The 21,601-nt window shown below is 38.6% G+C and overlaps 1 protein-coding gene across 1 annotated transcript in view; it reads right to left on the reverse strand.

Annotated features, from left to right (window-relative positions):
- The window catches only part of LOC133577960 (poly(ADP-ribose) glycohydrolase-like), a 57,472-nt gene that overhangs the window by 17,675 nt on the left and 18,196 nt on the right, over nt 1-21,601 (reverse strand). Inside the window, exons 6-11 of the mRNA XM_061932156.1 lie at nt 17,407-17,499; nt 16,751-16,905; nt 10,875-10,954; nt 7,818-7,878; nt 7,653-7,728; nt 4,644-4,791 (exon numbers count right to left, since the gene is read on the reverse strand). Coding sequence (XP_061788140.1) covers nt 4,644-4,791; nt 7,653-7,728; nt 7,818-7,878; nt 10,875-10,954; nt 16,751-16,905; nt 17,407-17,499 — 613 coding nt within the window. The remainder of the gene's footprint in view (nt 1-4,643; nt 4,792-7,652; nt 7,729-7,817; nt 7,879-10,874; nt 10,955-16,750; nt 16,906-17,406; nt 17,500-21,601) is intronic.

The following is a 21,601-nucleotide window of genomic DNA, read 5'->3' on the forward strand; positions in this document are numbered from 1 at the left end:
CAAACATCCTTTTATCCCCTTGGGGGTCAATTGAAAGCCTGCAACATACACTGCAAAAAGTCACTGCTCAAAAACAAGAAAAAAAATGCAAAAATGAGGGGTATTTTATTTGAACTAAACAAAATTATCTGCCAATTTGGCTTGTCAAATTAGCTAACCTCAATGAACCCCAAAATACCTTAAAATAAGTATATTCTCACTAATAACAAGTGCACTTTTCTTGGTAAAAAAAAAAAAGATACCTTTTTGCTCAATATGTTGAAAAATATTCTTAAATTAAGTAAGCCATGATCTTGACATAATGATATGCGCTGGGCATCATGATTTTTTTTCATGCTTGAAATAAGGAATTATTACTTAAAAAAAGTAGTTTTATACTTGTGAGTGTTGATGACACAGCTTTGCAACAGTTTATATTCTAGTTTCAAGCATGTTTTACTCAATATAGCTAATAACATCTCAGCAACAAGCCGTAATATCTTACTGAGATCATTTAGGACCAAAACCCTTAAAACAAGTAAAACACTCCAACATAAAATCTGCTTAGTGAGAAGAATGATCTTATCAGACAGAAAATAAGCAAATATCACCCTTATATGAGATATTTCATCTTACCTACTTAGATTTCAGTTTTTGCAGTGTACAAACATTTGTGAAAGAATGGGCCGCTCTCAGTGATTTCCAGCGTGGAACTGTGCAACAAATCCAGTCGTGAAATTTCCTCGCTCCTAAACATTCCAAAGTCAACTGTCGGCTTTATTATACGAAAATGGAAGAGTTTGGGAACAACAGCAACTCAGCCACCAAGTGGTAGGCCACGTGAACTAACAGAGAGGGGTCAGCGGATGCTGAAGCGCATAGTGCAAAGACTTTCTGCACAGTCAGTTGCTACAGAGCTCCAAACTTCTTGTGACCTTCTAAATAGCCCACATACAGTACGCAGAGAGCTTCATGGAATGGGTTTCCATGGCCGAACAGCTGCATCTAAGCCATACATCACCAAGTCCAATGCAGAGCGTGGGATGCAGTGGTGTAAAGCACATCGCCACTGGACTCTAGAGCAGTGGAGACGCCTTCTCTGGACTGATGAATCACGCTTTTCCATCTGGTAATCTGATGGACCACTACATGTGCCGAGTGTGAAATTTGGTGAAGGAGGAATTATGGTATGGGGTTGTTTTTCAGGAGTTGGGCTTGGCCCCTTAGTTCCAGTGAAAGGAACTTTGAATGCTCCAGGATACCAAAACATTTTGGACAATTGCATGCTCCCAACCTTGTGGGAACAGTTTGGCGCGGGGCCCCTTCCTCTTACAAACGTTGCTTGGAGTGACGGATGAGAAATCATTTCGATATATTGTATTTCCGGTTCAATGCACGAAACAGGAGGTACATTTTCAACAGATGGCACCGTAGCACAAACAATAACACCTTTACGGACGTTAGCAAAGAAAAATCCATAAATATCGCCGCACCGTTTTATAAGCCGCAGGCTTCAAAGCGCGGGGGGAAAAAAAGTAGCAGCTTTTAAAGTCTGGGAAATACGATGCTGTTTTTAAAAGTGGACCAGATTATTTCCTATTGAATTAAGTGTTTGTTTCCCTTAAATTTGACACCCAACAGCAGCCAATGGGTGTCAAATTTATTGTCAAGACTTTCCAAAACAAGTAAAATTAGCTAACTTCAATGAACCCAAAAATACCTTAAAATAAGTATTTTCTCACTAATAACAAGTGCATTTTTGTTGGTAGAAAAAAAAAAAAAAAGACCTTTTTGCTCAATATGTTGAAAAATATTCTTTAAATGAAGTAAATGCTAGTGCCATTATCTTGACATAATGATATGCGCTCAGCATTACATTTCTTGAAACCAGCAAACTTATACTAAAAACGAATTTATTGTTCTTAATGGAAAGGCAACAAGGGAACCGCTTGTAACTCTCGGGGTCTCCTAGGCAAATCATATGGTCTAAAAATGCATTTTTCCATCGATAACATGACATCGTCGCGCCAAGTGCGTGCTCTTTCAGTCAATTAGTGCGCCAAAAACATTTTAATTGTAATTTTGAACAATGTATCTGAATGTGCATGAACTATTTCCGTTCAAAATTGTTAGAAATGTCACATGTCTAATGTTTAAATATTAACTGTCAGTTTACTGTACTGTCCCAACTGTCCTACTATATGAGTACATATTTTCTATTGTTTCATTGAAAATAAAACAGCAAAGTCCATTTGGCTTTCATCTGTTTTAATTATGAGACACAATTGTGTCAAATTCTTTTTTTTTTTCATGCATGAAATAAGAAATTATTACTTTAACAAAGTAGTTTTATACTTGTGAGTGTTGATGACACAGTTTTGCAACACTTGATATTCTAGTTTCAAGCATGTTTTACTCAATATAGGTCATCAAATCTCAGCAACAAGCTGTAATATCTTACTGAGATCATTTAGGACCAAAACCCTTAAAACAAGTAAAACACTTTAACATAAAATCTGCTTAGTGAGAAGAATGATCTTATCAGACAGAAAGTAAGCAAATATCACCCTTATTTGAGATATTTCATCTTACTTAGATTTCAGTTTCTGCAGTGCAGTATGTGACTGATGGAGACCAGTCTACTAAAGCAGTGTTTCTTAACCATTGGGCCGCAAAAAAAATACATTTCTCAGCTATGGTCTGTATAGGCCACAGTTGTAATACACTTTTACACCACTTATGGCAATAATGACAATCTCAGACCAAAAGAAGAAGTCTGGAGTTAAAGCCATAGAGAGGCTTCCTAAGCGCAAAAAATATGACTAAGGTAATAAAGCAGTATTTTTCAATTGCACATAAATTGTATTGACTGTTTATGTAAGAAACATATATCCATCCATCCATTTTCTACCGCTTAATCCCTTCGGGGTCGCTGGAGCCTATCTCAGCTACAATCGGGCGGAAGGCGGGGTACACCCTGGACAACGCAGGGCATCGCAGGGCCAACACAGATAGACAGACAACATTCATATTTGTATTATTTATTATTCATTTATTTCAAATGCATTTTAGTACTGTGTAATTGTATGTACATTTATTGTTCATCAGGTTTTATAAGTGCCTTCTTGTGCAGTACATTTCATTGTATTTAGTTTTTGTACTTTGCCTGACCTAAGCCTTGACAATAATCTTTATGATTAACACATGGTTTCATATCATTTAACAAGGTGTATCCCGTTAAATTGTAAGTAGGTTAGATATAATTATTGAATACAATTTGAGTGGGCCCCGACGTCAAAAAGGGTAAGAACCACTGTACTAAAAGCATTGTACTGTAACACACCATATTGCCTAGGGGTGCTCAGAAAGAAATAGATTCACATCCGAATCACAATTGTTATTCACTTCGATTTTAAATCGATGTCTTTTTTTTTGTCTTTTTTTTTAATCATTTTATAAAGACATTTTTTATTTTTTATACTAAATAATATATTGCGGGAATCCATTTGAATCATGAATCGGAATCTAATTGTTAATTGTTCCTATCCATAATATTGACCCGAATATAAAACCACACCTGAAATAAAAATATGTAAGAAAGGTGTATCATAATGAAACCGTATACATGTTCGAAATAAACTTCAACCAACCACCTAATATAAGATGACCTTTCATTTTCAAGACTAGTTTTTGGTTCCACAGGAGTTTAATCAATTTGTGGCAGTGGGTTGCTGGAGCGTCCACCCGTCTAATTTGCATATTTGGCCATGACGCATGTGCTTGCTCAGTGGTGGGAAAGAGACACACCACACCATACAATCAAATACTGTGGAACTTCCATTCATTCATTTTGTGTCCTGCTGGCAGCCATTTTGAGCTTGCTCGTATTGAAAAGATTGAGGAAGTCGGATTTGTACCACAGCAAGTTTTTGTGGAAAAATATGCCAAAGCAGTCCTTTTTCACAGCGCCTCTTCTAAGAGTACACCCCCTACCCCGTCTGCGCCTTTCTCTCTTCTCGTGAGCTGCTTCTGTGCCAATGTTATTGTACTGTACGTGAATTTTACTTTTTTAAATGTTTCTTATTACAACAATACGGTTGTTAAAGTCAAGGATTTTTGATCGTTTGTGAGAGCACCAAAGGGACATCTGTGTGTGTGTGTGTGTGTGTGTTTGCAGAGCAGCGCATGCACTACTGTTCAGCTTGTCGTCGTCGTTGTTTTGGCTCAATAATGAGATAGTTGTACATCACCTTCTTGGTATGTTTGTCTGATACACAGTACTGGATAGCACTTATTTATTATTGTGTTCAAAGTGTACAAACCTTAACTAAAATATAGACTTTTTCGAGGCTGGCACCCGTTATACATATTTAAATTGTTTCTTATGGAGGAACGTGCTTCCCCATACGCACTTTTCAATTTACGAACCCTGTTTAAGAACCAATGAAATTTGTAGTTAAATACATGATTTTTTTCATCTTTATGTGTGGGGTCTGCAACAGATCTCTTTGGACTTAGAACATCTTAATGCATGTACCCTCCCTTTAGACAGATTCCTGACATAAATGGGTTCCACAAAATAAAACTGTGGATATTCGGGTCAGAACTGTTTTGGAGCGTTCTTGGGATGCATGCATGAAAGGAGCACCCTGTGGATTACCCACCGGTGATGATGAGACATTCGTCATGATCCAGAGCTTCAGTAAACAGGCGAGACACGATAAGCTCCGGGTTGATCAGGAATCGGATCTCCTCTTGAACGAGACCCGAGCTGGTGACTCCTCCTCCGACATACTTGTTGGCAAAATCCACCTGCAAATCAAAAAGTAGGAATCATCCCAAAGAAAATCTACCTTTTAGACTCCCACTCCCCCTGTGATAAAAAATGTTTTTTTTCTGACAAGCTGATTGCCAAGGTGGTTTGAGGTGGCCACCCCCTACGTCAAACAAGTTGTCCTCCAGGAAAACCACTAGAGAGCAGCCAAAGGAGGTCTAAGAAAACCTCTCAGAAGCTGCTAAATTGACTCCTGAGGGGAACTTGAGGGATATCCTCTGCAATTCTTCCAGTAAGATACGGGCCAACGTTTATGATTCATAAGTCTCTTTCTGCTCACACACATGTGACAAGTCCGAAAGCGGCCATGCGGAACTTTTTATTATTCTCCATTTGAGGACTGGCAGCTGCTGCTCATTGGCTTGCAGACAGGCGAGAGCAACCCCTGCGAGTAAACCGCAACGGGAGCACATCTCCCCAAACTGGTCACTCAGCCCCGAGGACAGCGAGCCAGGCCTCCGAAGTCTACTTTGACAGGCTGTCAGCGCCGCCACCGCCGCCGCCACCAGCCATCAATCGGGGCCGCGCCGTTCCCCGGGGCTCGTCAGCTGTCAGCCGGTGGCACACAAAAGGTGAAACGCAGAGCGGGCCGTACTGACAAGAGAGCAGGAAGTGTAGCCGACACGGAGTTCCGGGAGGGCTCGGAGGCCTCGACCCCGATCCCGAAGCACCGTTTTTTTGACGTTACACAGGCACCCTCGAAGGCCTTTTCAGCAGGAGTAAGCAATTTGTGTGAAAGACTGCAGCGACTCAGAGATAGCAAGTCTTAAACTGGAGGAGGGCAACCTACAGCCTATGGGCAATGTGTGGCGCTCCATTTGATCTGGATCGCCATTCACCACATTTTACGGTCATGATTTATTTGACTCGACATGCTTAAGACCAAGTTACAATGAGGAACATCATGTGATAACATTCGAGTAGATCAAAATGTCCAAAAAGGAGTAGGAAGAAGCAGCTCTTAGTTAATCCGGCTACTACTCCATTTCTACTACAGACAAATCATTCAGACATGTTATCATTAATTATTTTATTCAATTTCTAACTGACACAATGTTTCTCAGGAGCAAAATGAGTGATTTCTTCTACAAAATACAGTGATTTTCGTTCGTAGTCGGTTCCAAAAGGTCAGACGAAAACCAAAGCAATTATTGCCTTGGACATTGGAGGCCCGCCAAAAAATATCTGTTTCTCAATTGTGGTCTGTATGGGCCGCAGTGGTACTAACTTGTAATACACTTTTCCACCACTTGTGGCAGTAATGACATTATCAAACAAACGGAAGAAGTCTGGAGCTAAAATCATAGACAAGTTTCTTAAGCGCAAAAATTATGACCAAAGTTGTGAAGCTGTATTTTCATTTGCACGTTTTTTTTTAATTGATCGAGACTTTTACTTGTAGATTGCACAGTACAGTACATATTCCGTACAATTGACCACTAAATTGCAACACCCGAATACGTTTTTCAACTTGTTTAAGTCGGGGTCCACGTTAATCAATTCATGGTAAATTTAACGTTAATTGTATTTACAGCTTATTTAAGAAACATATTTATTACTATGATTTCTAACTAACTTAGTTCGAATTTATTTTTTAGCACTGCATAATTCTATGTAAACTTATATTTCACCAGTTTTCATACGTGTGTATTTGATAAGTATTTATTTTTGGAATCAGCCTGACCTTAACCTTGATAATAATCTTGTAATTAACACATGGTTTCATATCATTTGACAAAGTTAAACTGCAAGTAGTTAGAAATAAACATTTAATAATCAAGAGTAAGATTACTAATTCAGTGTTAATATTTAAGTTGGTCCCGGGCCCCTCTGTAGTGGAAAAGTTGGGGCCTTCGGTCAAAATCGTTAAGAAACAATGTACATTTGTTTCAAACACCCAAAAATAAAAACAAATAACACTTTTTATAGATACTATTTAGAGTTGTACATGTAGAAAACAATGCAGAACACATAGCCTTGATAATAATCTTGTAATTAACACATGGTTTCATATCATTTGACAAAGTTAAACTGTAAGCAGTTAGAAATAAACATTTAATAATCAAGAGTAAGATTACTAATTCAGTGTTAATATTTAAGTTGGCCCCAGGCCCCTCTGTAGTGGAAAAGTTGGGGCCTTAGGTCAAAATTGTTAAGAACACCTGCCCTGTAAGAAACAATGTACATTTGTTTCAAACATCCAACAATAATAACAAATAACATTTTTTATAGATACTATTTAGAGTTGTACATATAGAAAACAATGCACAACACATACAAATGATAAATAAAATGCATAAATGAACATTCATTTATTAAGGACTTGTTGGTGGCTTTGCGATGAGTTCTTTCTTGAATTCAATAGGGTTTCTCACCTTTTTTATCAAAGCGCTGCTGCTTGCAACTTCTTTTCATTGTTTTGCGGTCAAACTCAATAAAACACTTGGTATTATTTGTTTGGGCAGAATGATACATGAGCAAACAGATTAGTTTGTTACATGCAATGTTTGGCCGCATGTTAACTGAGACCGTACATGAAAACAGGGGCATATTTTTGGTGATAATTTTCATCAAAATACACCTCCTGTGTCCATGCGACAACTGAAAGTATGTTATCTACACTTTTTGATTTTAATTGAATTAATTTATGATTATTTTTATGATTTTATTTTTATTCATGGTTTTATCACCATTTTATTCGCCTTCTTGTAATTGTATGCATCTGCAAAGCGTTTTCAATTGCCTTGCACACGAATTGTGCTCCATAAATAAACCTGCCTTGCCTAAAACGGGTTCCCTACACTGCGTGAGTGCACTACCAGCTCACTACACATCTTACCTGAAGCATCCCGTAGCCGTCATCTTCAATGGTGCCTTCGCATGTAATGTGCAGCTTTGTTAGCAGAGTCTGCGAACTATGGAAAAACAAAAAAAACAAAGCAGTTGATATAAAAAAACAAAAAACATCGCATTCTTTTTCAATTATGGCATCAATGATCTGCACCTTTCCCAATCTGGAGGATCGTCCAAGGTTTCTCTTGTGAACGTTAACAAACCAGTAGGCTCTAAAAATGGGGAAAACAAATGTACTGCTCAAAAATATCATGGATAGATTTGAACATTTAATACAAATACAGTGGTATCTCGGTTTTCATACGACCCACTTGTGTATACAGTACAGGCCAAAAGTTTGGACACCTTCTCATTTAATGGGTTTTCTTTATTTTCATGACTACGGTATTTACATTGTAGATTGTCACTGAAGGCATCAAAACTATGAATGAAAACATGTGGAGTTATGTACTTAACAATAAAAGGTGCAATAACTGAAAACATGTTTTGTATTCTAGTTCCTTCAAAAGAGCCACCCATTGCTCTGATTGCTGTTTTGCACACTCTTGGCATTCTCTCGATGAGCTTCAAGAGGTAGTCACCTGAAATGGTTTTCACTTCACAGGTGTCATAGTTTTGATGCCTTCAGTGACAATCTACAATGTAAATAGTCATGAAAATAAAGAAAACGCATTGAAATGAGAAGGTGTGTCCAAACTTTTGGCCTGTACTGTATGTTTGGGCTCTCGACAAAAATTGTTGCAAACATTTGGACAAGGTTTTCGTATACCGTCTCGGTTATTGTATGATAGAGGTGCACAAAAAAAGACAATTCACATCCGAATCACGATTCTTTATCATACAGATTCCAAATTGTTTCATAATTTTCAAAAATCAATTAAACAAAAACAATTATTTTGAAAAAAAATAAAAATTAAAATGAACAATTTTTAGGCCATTTCCATGCAACCATAAGGAGCTTTTCTAAACTGTAACCTGTTTTGAAAATTGACTTTATAATTTTAATACCAAATAATACTTGGAAACGGTTTGAATCAAGAATCAATTCTGCATCGAATCGTCACCCCAGAAATCAGAATCAGATCGAATTCACACCCTGAGAGTTGCGCCGCTATTGTATAACCAAACTTTGCACAAACTAGTATCATTCCTTGGCATGGAGTGCTTAAACAACAAATCTTAAAAGTCGCTGACTTAGTCTACGGGCTTTTTTTAAATGGAATATTACTGCAAAATAAGCCACCATGAGGCCAAAGAAAGTTGTGAGTACCAGTACTTTGATAAAAAAAAAAAGTGAGAAACACTATTGAATTTAAGAAGGAACTCGTCGCAAAGTATGAAAGGCTCATTATCGTTTTCCCTATCAAGTATTTCACATTGTTTTCTGCATGTTGAACTATAATTATACTCATGTCTATAATGTTGTCATTAATCCAGGTTATTGTCATCTCAGGGCATTCAATCGATTGCAACTGGACTGTTTGGTCTGCCACAGAAGACGTTTCGTCTCTCATCCGAGTAGGCTTCATCAGTTCGTGCTCATAGACTTAGATTGGTCAGATCTAGTCCAATGTAAGTCTAGACCCATCTAAGCCTATGAACACGAACTGATGAAGCCTACTCGGATAAGAGCCGAAACGTCTTGTAAGACAAACAGAACAGTCCAGTTGCAATCGATTGAATGCCCTGAGATATAATTATTCTCGTTAAGATGTGTTTTGTGTTCATATTTTTGGATTATTGGATTTACATTCTTTCTTATAGGAAAAATGGCTGCCGTTTTTGTCTGACCCTTTGGAACATACTGATAACAAAAAAATATTTTGTTTTGTTTTGTATTGTGTGGTTATATTTATATGGTAATTACATACCTGCCAACTTTTGAAATCAGAAAAACCTAGTAGCCAGGGTCCAGGGGCCGCAGGCCCCGGTAGGTCCAGGACAAAGTCCTGGTGGGGGGTTCAGGGGCCCCCCGACGCAAAATGATTATTAGCATTCAGACAGGTTAAAATGTTGCTAAAACCATCACTTTTCTATCAGTCACAGTGACTTTTGAAACACAGCAAAAATCATATGGGTTGATTGACATGTTTATTCTGTAAGCTAACTTCAATAGTTTGAAATCATTTTGACAGTTAATTCCAGTTATCCTGACAATACTTTTCCAATGTCGTCATCGAAATATCGAACACAAATCGACATGCTAAATGGTTCCGTCTTCATGACTTTTTGAGGATTCTGTTCCAAGACACTGAATAATGTTTGATGTTTTGGTTCGACCACATCCATATTTTTTGGCGATTTTCGAGTCGGGAAACATTTTCCGAAATAACTGTCCCATGTGATCAGCCAGTGCGATTGGAAGTCCATGCTCAATTATTGCCTCCGTAAATAAAACTTCGGCATTTATCACATCCAAAGAATCTGTTTGGGCGACGAAAAACGTTGAAAGTTTTCCACTTGTATCGCTATAGCAACGGCATTAGACTTGTGTTTTTTTGTCCCAACGTGGTCTTTTACATCGCTAATTCCTCCGTGTCCGATCGAAAAATCTTGTCTGCACAAGGTGCAATTCGCGTAGTTTTCACCCTTTTTGGAACGGATAATTATTCCCGGATAGGCTTTTGAATATTCCTCACAGAATGACTGCAGTTTTCTTTTCGGTTTAAGACTCGTTTGCGATTTTTCTCCGGCTGATTCCATGATCGTTCGCTCGTTTGGAAACAATGGCAACTGGTGCCTCGTGCTTGGCAGCGGTGCTATAAATAGCCTCGCGCATGGCATTCGGAATGGCTCGATAGGAAGTTACGGGAAGCAGTGTCGATTGTCATTGTTGTTACGCGATTTCGTGAATAAAACTTTAAAAAAAATTATTTATTTTTTTAATGAATGAAAAACCGTATTTTTTATCACTGCAACCGTAACCCGGAATAGGTTGATGACAACCGTACTAATTACGGAAAAACCGGAGTAGTTGGCAGATATGTAATTATTATTCTGTGGCTGTAAATTGTTTGCTTTTCTTATTGATGCTTTTATTTTTTTTCTGTATTGTGTAGTTACAATCATATGCTTTTACGTGTAATTGTATTGAGTTTGTGGACCCCAGGAAGACTAGTGGGTTGTTGTGGCAACCAGCTAATGGGGATCCTTAATAAAAATCAAATCAAATCAAAAACCGAGGTACCACTTGTAATAGAAAACATACTTTGCTCTGTGACGTTCTTGAAGTAACACAGCAGGGTTTTCAACTTCTCTATCTTCCTCGACGAGGACCCCTCGAACAGCCTGCGGGCAAAGGGCAGTTCAGATTGAATTAAGCTCTTTCCGGTTGCAACGTTATGCACACCACATGACAATGCCCAAATCTGATTGACAGTCGTAAAACATAGTTTGGCAGAATTGTTTCCCTCAGCCTGTGCGGGCTCATTCACTAAAACCAAAAGCATATTTTTGCTAAGGTGGAGGGGTGTTAAGATTGTGACATCACAACTGGACAGTCAGTGCAGATAAATGTGTTGCACGATACACGTGAGTTCAGTCATGCGCTGACATTTGACTGGAATCAGTTCATCCCTCACTCAGCCTCCTTTTCACTCGCTGGCCGATTATGTGGCTTCTTCTCCACTGCGGCCGTAATGGAGTCGCCCCGGGCTTGCCATCACTTTGTAGCACTCTCACACACACAAAAACAGCAATACACGGAGCTCGGGGATACATTAAGGTGTCCTGTGTTGCTTTTAAGCAAAAGCGAAGGGTCAGTCCCTCCTTGCTGAAAACTAGTGGGCACAATGCTGCTCGTGGCGAGGGTTTGAATGCACATTAAAGCTGTAAAGGCTGCCCGCCTCACATGTCAACACAAAGGGAAATGAAACGACAAAAGCTTGATGCTCTGAAAGCCCCCGACCCCTCGGGGATTCCGAGTAACCCATTCATCGAAGTCTCATTTTGTTCCGGTGCAGGCCGACAGCAAGGGTCCTGCGTCGTGTAGGTCCGGAGGGCAAAGTTGTCTTCGACTCAACTTGCTGGTGAGAGCAGGCTTTTAGTGGGGATGGAGGGCCACACGGTCTATGGAGGGTTTTCAACTGATATAGTATAGAATAATATAGACATCGTAAGTTTGGATTTACCTGAGTAAAGATGAAAAATTGAGTCTTTAAAGTTGAATCATATCATTAAATATTTTTGAACTACGTAGACAATGTTTGCCTTACAAGGGCAAAGACCATTGTAAACAACACTAAATAAAACAAAAATAAAGTAAAACTACCGCTACTCACTTGGGACAAACATTAATGGATCAGCAAGCTTTTCCGTGCACTTCCATGCGAGGCATTAGCAGTCGTGCATTTATGTGATAGCATCTGCTTGTTAAAATCTTAAATTCTAAATTTTGTGAATGGAATGAATGAATTGTGATTGGCTACAATATACCGCAGGTGTCCACTTTTTACACTGAAAAAATAAAGCATGCTGGCGCCATTTTGATATTTTTCATTTTCAAAAGCAATGAAATATATAGATTTTCTTTTACCTTTAGGGCTCACCTCAAATTTGGTCCCAGGCTAAGTCATAAAAATAGGCCAATAACTCATAACAACATTGATTTTATTTCATTATTATTTTTTGAGGAATGACAGTTTCTTTTTTTTTAAACCACTAAAATTATTGGAGATCCAAAAGGGTACCACTCATACAAGTGCTAAGTCATACATTTATTTATTTTTTACTTTCAACACTTAAATCTCTAGATTAACTTCAGATCTATCCGTCAACTATAATATCTTGTTATTTTTTGTTTCATTTTTTTAATTCCCTTTGTGTCAAAACTGTTTTGAAACTTTTTTTACGTGAAAAACACAGAATATCCAATATTTTCCCCAGAAAATATTTCAAAGTGGAATATTTGGTGTGAAGCAAATGAAGTCTTGAATAGGTCAATAATTCATAGCAACATTTTAAAAATCTTTTTTTTTTTTTTTTTTTTAGCAAAGACAGTTTCAAAGAAAAAAATTGCCTGCATGGCAGCTTTAATTGCAATTTTTTCTTGTTACATTTCACCTGTTTGCTTTTTTAATTCTATTTTGTTATGTTTTTTAGTATTTTTAGAATGTGCTGCAAGCCGTTAAAAAATGAGCTGCGCGACGCAAATGGCCACACTTTAGACACCCATGGGCTACGCTATAATGTACTGAGCAGCATGACGCTTCCCAATGTCACACTAAGTTCTATGGTTATCACACACAAAAGCTCCTTCCACTAATTATACCATTACTTCTTCTGCACTGTATTTTGTACAGGTTTGAAAAATTAAAGCCCGTGGGCGCCATTTTGATATTTTTCATTTTCAAAAGCGATGCAATATATGGAGGTTTTTTTTTTTACCTTTAGGGCTCCCCTCAAGTTTGGTCCAACACTTAAATATTTAAATCAATTTCAGGTCTATCTGTCAATATGAAGTAAACATTATTTATGTTTGCTGGATGTCAAAAAAAAAAAAAATATATATATATATATTTTTTTATGGCAAAAAAACACAAAATATGCAACATTTCCCCCAATAAAATTTAAAAGTGGAATATTTGATGTGAGCCTGAAATAGGTCAATAATTTAATTTAATGTATTATTATTTTTTGAGCAATGAGTTAAAACTAAAAAATCCCACTAAAATTCCTGGGGAACCAAAGGGCCCCACTTATAAAAGTGTTAAAATAAGTCATGTTTTTTTTTATTACTTTCAACACTTAAGTCTCTAGATCTTCAGATCTATCCGTCAGTTATAACTTTTTAATATTTTTTTGTTTTATTTTTTTATGTCCTCTGTGTTTTTTTTATATGAAAAACACAAAATATGCAATGTTTTCCTCAAATAATATTTCTAAGTGGATTATTTGATGTAAAATAACTGAAGCCTTGAATTGGTCAACAATTCATAACAACATTGATTTTGATTCATTATTATTTTTTGAGCAATGACAGATTTAAAGAAATTTGTTTTTATTTCAGTCAAAATTCTACCTTTTTCTTGTTACATTTGACCTGTTTACTCTTTTTCTTAAAATTTTTCAATGTTTTTTTAAATAGTTTTTGCAGAATGCGCCGCGGGCCGTTAAAAATGAGCAGCAGGAGGCAAATAGCCGCTCTTTAGACAAAAGAGAAGTGTGGGATACTTCTCTTGTTGCCTTATTTGTATTTGACTTTTTTTTAAAGACATATTACATGTTAAAATTGCGCTGTTTTGGGCCATGCCAATTAAATTTATTTAAACTTTTTTCAATGGGTGAAGTTGATTTGTGATAGTGTTTTAGAGTGTTTTTAACTGAGGGATCCATCATAGAACAAATTAAGCTCGTAAATTTAGATAATACTGTAAGTATACAATATGTAAATGACAATTTAGTGCAAAATGTATATGATTTTAGGAATTCAATTCAGACAAAAATACAACATTAAGCTTTTTGACCATTTTCCCAATTTTATTAGGTAAGGAATTTGGGATATCAACATTGCTAATTTAGGACTTCATTCAATTAGAAGTCACATATGTAGAAACAAAATATGTTTATCTCACCTTACGTGAATTTGGGATTTTTTATAGCTGTAGGCTTTAATCATCAAAATGATTAACTTTTTTAAGTTGATTAAATTTTTTTTATTTGTGGTGTTCGGATCTGTGGGACCTGTTTTAATTTTTTATTAAAAAAAAAATGATACAATTAATTCATTTTTCAAACTGAGACTCACTGACTTTGGCTCATTTCCAGTGAACATATATCAGAATACATATTTAATGACCACGCACTATACACCTTCCCTACACATTTCTATTACATATAAGCAGAGGTGGGTAGTAACGCGCTACATTTACTCCGTTACATCTACTTGAGTAACTTTTGGGATAAATTGTACTTCTAAGAGTAGTTTTAATGCAACATACTTTTACTTTTACTTAAGTATATTTATAGAGAAGGAACGCTACTTTTACTCCGCTACTTTTATCTACATTCAGCTCGCTACTCGCTACTAATTTTTATCGATCTGTTAATGCACGCTTTGTTTGTTTTGGTCTGTCAGACAGACCTTCAAAGTGCCTGCTTTACTGGTGACGTTTCGCTTCGTTCCACCAATCAGATGCAGTCACTGGTGACGTTGGACCAATCAAACAGAGCCAGGTGGTCACATGACCTGACTTAAACAAGTTGAAAAACTTATTGGGGTGTTACCATTTAGTGGTCAATTGTACGGAATATGTACTGTACTGTGCAATCTAATAATAAAAGTTCCAATCAATCAATCAAAAGTGTGAAGGAAAAAATATACTTTTTTTATTTCAACCGTACATCCCGTCAAAAGCCTCAAGACTGACCGCACATGAGGACGTTCCTGTCTTCACAATAAAAGTGCTGCTCCATCGCGCCTGCGCTTTCAAAACAAGAGTCTCCGAAAGCCAGCGCAAACAAGCTAGCAAGCTACGGAGTTTGACGCCAATATATTTCTTGTAAAGTGTATAAAAACAAATATGGAAGCTGGACAAATAGGATGCCAAAAACCCACCACTTTCATGTGGTATTAGACAGAAAGGAGGAACTTTTCTTCTCCTCCATTTGAAAAAAGTGGACTTTATCATCACTACTGTCTGATTACAATAAACGCAAGTCATCAGAATCAGGTAATACACCAACTTATATTCTAGTCTTCATTAAAGAAAGGAATCTATATGTTAAACATGCATGTATATTCATTAAAACACCTTTAACATGTAAACAAAAACAGCAAAATAAATACATATAAATTATATACTGTGTATATCAATGTATATGTATGTATATATATATATATATATATATATATATGATATGAGTGTGTTTGTTACTCATCAGTTACTCAGTACTTGAGTAGTTTTTTCACAACATACTTTTTACTTTTACTCAAGTAAATATTTGGGTGACTACTCCTTACTTTTACTTGAGTAATAAATCTCTAAAGTAACAGTACTCTTACTTGAGTACAATTTCTGGCTACTCTACCCACCTCTGCATATAAGATGTCCGGATCCACTGGACCCGGGGCTAATATAAGTGTGGACATTGATGTTCTGTGTACCACACGCACCCACACACCCACACCCACACCCACACACACGCACACGCACACGCACAGCAGGCCTAGACAGGAGGAGGACAGAGTGTAGGTGCACAGAACATCAGTGGGTCAAATGTGCGAGAAAATGAGAGCAGACAGTGTTGACAAACAATGTTGTAACCTTGTGTGGGAACCGCAGGTGAAGAAACACAAAAGAAGAATCCCTGTGGGATGCAGAAACTGGCAGAGAAATTTTCCGTGCAACGTTTATGTTGTTGTTACTCAGCCAGCGTTTGTGGGTCTGATGGACCCGTTGCATTTTGGGGCTTTTAATGCCTCACAATCAAACACTTTTATGTTAAAATACTGAACAGATGTTTACCTTATCTCGATAAACATCTGTTCAGTATTTTAACATAAAAGTGTTTGATTGTAAGGCATTAAAAGCCACAAAATGCAATGGGTCCATCAGACCCACAAATGCTGGCTGAGTAACAACAATATGAACATTACACAAGGGTTAATTATTAATAAATACCAACTTGAATTTTTCCTGTTAGCGCGGTGAATCTACAGAATCGAAGAGTATAATAATAAATTCACTAACAAGACTTATTGAGATGCATCTGTACATCAAATTTTTTTTAAACAATGAGGCAAGCATGAATTTAATGTATGCCACTGACATGGATTGTGACACACTAACTACAATTCAAGTGAATGAGTGGAAAAAGTCATGCCACTGCACACTGTCACAGTCTCCTGCCCAACAGCCAATGACATTCCTCGTTTGAGTCGATGCTAATCTGATTACCTCCTCCTTTTAGGTAATTACACCTCCCTGCCAAAAGAGATCCTGGAAGTGATTTTGCATTACACTATCCAGGGGATGTACACAGTTTAGTACTCCCGCACCAACACTTATACAAACATACTAATTCTCAGTTTCTCTTGGACACTGTCAGAGAGTTGTTAATATAACAATGTTTATTTTTTGTTACCTAAAGAAGTGGATGTCTGGGTAGTTGCTGTACTCGCTGCGTCTGGAGTTGCGCCGCGGGAAGGTGCAGAAGAAGGCGTTGGCGAGCAAGCAGGCCGCCTGCTCCTGAGACATGGTGATGGAGTGGCTCGCCCCTCTTTTTAGAAGTGGTATCGGCTGGGAAAAAAAAGAGCGGGGTAGGGAGCAGAGAGGCAAGGAAGGTCACAATAATTTGCTTCGTCCATTTGCGAAATGAGATACTGAAGGATGTCGTGTAAGGGTACTAATTTGGCGCCACTCCCGCATCATCTTGAATCATGGTTACAATCAAGACCCTCCAAGTATACAGTATTAGTAGTGTTGTTTAGATGTATATATCCGTTTTATATTCTTTGGCGAGCAATTTAACTGTTTAATCAACGCATGTAATATATTTATGTAAATTTAATTAAGGGATTACCAGCTGGTTGGCTTCACTGAAGTCCCCAGACACACAACCGACCATAAAGCCAGTTAAGACCGTGAAACACGGGAACATCAATACCCCGTGCTTTGGCCTCACCGTCCTTACTGCCGCTATGGATTTTTTCTCTCACCCTGACCTTTAGGATCAACCCCACCGTCACGTTTCCTCTGCCAATTGGCGCCGGTGACCACTGGTTAGTTGATAGCCCTTACCTTGGTGCACAGCTCCGACGCCCTCAGCGCTAATTGCACCATGTCTGGCAGCAGAGAGGTAAACAGATGTTCCGCCGCGTCAGGTTCCAGGATCTTAGAGATGGAGAAAGAGAAGAGTGGCATATTGGTTTATGTTTGCGTCTGCTAAAACGCACATGCGCTGAAACAAACAGCAATATTTCTTTGTAGAGACTAGAGATGTCGATATTATAGGCCGATAAATGCTTTAAAATGTAATATCGGAAATTATCGGTATCGGTTCCCGAAAGTAAAATGTATGACTTTTTAAAACGTCGCTGTGTACACGGACATAGGGAGAAGTACAGAGCGCCAATACACCTAGAAGGCACTGCCTTTGCGTGCCGGCTCAGTCACATAAGACCTGCTGCTTCTCACACACACAGGTGAATGCATGGCATACTTGGTCAACAGCCATACAGGTCACACTGAGGGTCGGCGTATAAACAACTTTAACACTGTTACAAATATGCGCCACACTGTGAACCCACACCAAACAAGAATGACATACACATTTCGGGAGAACATCCGCACCGTAACACAACATAAACACAACAGAACAAATACCCAGAACCCCTTGCAGCACTAACTCTTCCGGGACGCTACAATATACACCCCCGCTGCCCCCTACCCCGCCCACCTCAACCTCCTCATGCATGTCCCAAATTCCAAGCTGCGGTTTTGCATACTTGCCAACCTTGAGACCTCCGAATTTGGGAGATTGGGGCAGGGTTGGGGGGCGGGGTTTGGTGGTAGCGGGGGAGTATATTGTAGCGTCCTGGAAGAGTTAGTGCTGCAAGAGGTTCTGGGTATTTGTTCTGTTGTGTTTATGTTGTGTTAGGGTGCGGATGTTCTCCCGAAATGTGTTTGTCATTCTTGTTTGGTGTGGGTTCACAGTGTGGCGCATATTTGTAACAGTGTTAAAGTTGTTTATACGGCCACCCTCAGTGTGACCTGTATGGCTGTTGACCAAGCATGCTTGCATTCACTTGTGTGTGTGAAAAGCCGTAGATATTATGTGATTGGGCCGGCACGCTAAGGCAGTGCCTTAAAGGCACGCCCCCAATATTGTTGTCTGGGTGGAAATCGGGAGAATGGTTGCCCCAGGAGATTTTCGGGAGGGGCACTGAAATTCGGGAGTCTCCCGGGAAAATCGGGAGGGTTGGCAAGTATGAGTTTTGAGGCATGTTAAAAAAAATATTGCACTGTGTGACTTCAATAATAAATATGGCAGTGCCATGTTGGCATTTTTTTCCATACCTTGAGTTGATTTATTTTGGAAAACCTTGTTACATTGTTTAATGCATCCAGCGGGGCATCACAACAAAATTAGGGATAATAATGTGTTAATTCCACGACTGTATATATCGGTATCGGTTGATATCGGTATCGGTAATTAAGAGTTGGACAATATCGGAATATCGGATATCGGTAAAAAAGCCATTATCGGACATCTCTAGTAGAGATGTTTGTACAGCTTTCAAAATCACTGTTTAATAATAATAATAATAATCCATCCATCCATTTTCTACCGCTTATTCCCTTTGGGGTCGCTGGAGCCTATCTCAGGACCTGGGATTTATATAGCGCTTTTCTAAGTACCCAAAGTCGCTTAACATGTAGAACCCATCATTCGTTTAAGCCTATAAATTACGGGCTGTATATTTTTAAATGATTATTTAACTTGTTTATATATTTTAAAAAAAGTATTATGTCCTAAATTCACAAAGACAGTTTTGTACATCACCACAAATGTCCAATAAGGCATCACTGAATGACTTGGAAAATTAGTTTTCTTTGGTCCAAAACATGTTGCATTATTTGTTTGTTTGTTTTGCTATTATTTCATTAATTGAAGGTCAACCAAAAAAAACAACCAGCATAATATTAAAATGAATTATGAATGAAAAGAAGCATAAGGAAGTATAAACTATTAGCATTAAAACTACTCTACCTGTAACAGCAAAACTGAAGATAAAACATGCATTTTTTTATGCATGTATTGCTAAATTCCCTCCTGACATTGAAACATACGGATTGTTGTATGTATAAAACAAGCTATCATAAATATCATAAATCAAAAACTTCTGTAAAAAGGCATACTGGTAATAGCAGCAGCTGAAAAGTAAAAGTGTGATAATAACCATAGAATAGGACTCGGGCATAATCCAGAGTAAACCCTGGACAAGTCCCGTGTCACGCTTAATTTAATTCATGTTCTTATGGAAAAAAAGATTAAAGATCAACCAGCATTGTGGAGGAGAATGTGTCCGTTTTAGGAGTGTTCAGTTGTACCATATGGGGTCCCCCACGCATTACTTTAAATATGACATTTGTGGCGCCTCCTATGGGTCATTAGGAAAATGATTGGAAAGACAAACAAGCATAAATGTACTACAGGTATCCTCAAAGTTTTATAGTTTATAATTTGACCCACCCTGCTTATGCGAAAACTTTTTGCTAGATGACGACCATGTTTTTCAACCAGTCTTGCAAATGTTCACCCATTTGTCTGCAGCCGTTCAAGAGTAGAAGTGGTACACTATAATTGGATCTCATTTTTCACATAACTGTATAATTAGGTCATTAGAATTAGACAATCAGTATTTGTCACTGACGTTGTAATTAGGCTAATGCTAACAAAAGCGAGACATTTGTTCCAAAGAAAACAAGTAAAGTGCTTGAGATGTGTGGCAACAAGTTTGTAGACAAAAGCTTGCACCTGTTTTCCACAGTGCTCCCTTTTTTCGGTAGGTGAATGTGTAATTGTAGTCAGAGAAAAGTTGCACATTTTCAAAGTCCTTTCCATTATACAGGTGGAACTCAAAAAAATTGAATACCGTGTAAAAGTCCATTCATGTCTGAAATTCAACTTTAAATATTAAACTAATATGTGATATTAACTCTTTTCCCCCCCAAATAAGAATCCATAAATATCGGCAGTCCGATATTATCGGACATCTCTATTTAGAATGCAGTTAAAAAATCCATCTGTCGTCATATCTTTCATAATGACTGTGAACGATAGGCAAAATTTCAAAACAAATGCAGTTCCCCTAAAAGGGGAACATTATCACCAGACCTATGTAAGCGTCAATATATACCTTGATGTTGCAGAAAAAAGACCATATATTTTTTTAACCGATTTCCGAACTCTAAATGGGTGAATTTTGGCGAATTAAACGCCTTTCTATTATTCGCTCTCGGAGCGATGACGTCACGTTGTGACGTCACACCGGGAAGCAATCCGCCATTTTCTCACTTTCGTCGGTGTGTTGTCGGAGGGTGTAACAACACCAACAGGGACGGATTCAAGTTGCACCAGTGGCCCAAAGATGCCAAAGTGGTAAGAAATTGGACGAAATGTGTTCAAAATACGAGGCTGTGGGGAAAGCCGACGAAATGGTCAGTCGTTTGTTCCGCACACTTTACCGACGAAAGCTATGCTACGACAGAGATGGCAAGAATGTGTGGATATCCTGCGACACTCAAAGCAGATGCATTTCCAACCATAAAGTCAAAGAAATCTGCCGCCAGACCCCCATTGAATCTGCCGGAGTGTGTGAGCTATTCAGGGACAAAGGACCTCGCTAGCACGGCAAGCAATGGCGGCAGTTTGTTCCCGCAGACGAGCGAGCTAAACCCCCTGGATGTCTTGGCTCACACCGTCCCTTATGCCACCGAAGATGATCAAGAGAAGAATATCGATCCTAGCTTCCCTGGCCTGCTGACATCAACTCCAAAACTGGACAGATCAGCTTTCAGGAAAAGAGAGCGGATGAGGGTATGTCTACAGAATATATTAATTGATGAAAACTTTATTCATTACTCGCGGTTTAACGTAAATTCCATCTATCCATCCATCTTCTTCCGCTTATCCGAGGTCGGGTCGCGGGGGCAATAGCCTAAGCAGGGAAGCCCAGACTTCCCTCTCCCCAGCCACTTCGTCCAGCTCTTCCTGTGGGACCCCGAGGCGTTCCCAGGCCAGCCGGGAGACATAGTCTTACCAACGTGTCCTGGGTCTTCCCCGCTGGCTCCTACCGGTCGGACGTGCCCTAAACACCTCCCTAGGGAGGTGTTCGGGTGGCATCCTGACCAGATGCCCGAACCACCTCATCTGGCTCCTCTCGATGTGGAGGAGCAGCGGCTTTACTTTGAGCTCCCCCCGAATGACAGA

This window comes from Nerophis lumbriciformis, linkage group LG39 (assembly GCF_033978685.3).
Source record: "Nerophis lumbriciformis linkage group LG39, RoL_Nlum_v2.1, whole genome shotgun sequence".
NCBI lineage: Eukaryota > Metazoa > Chordata > Actinopteri > Syngnathiformes > Syngnathidae > Nerophis > Nerophis lumbriciformis.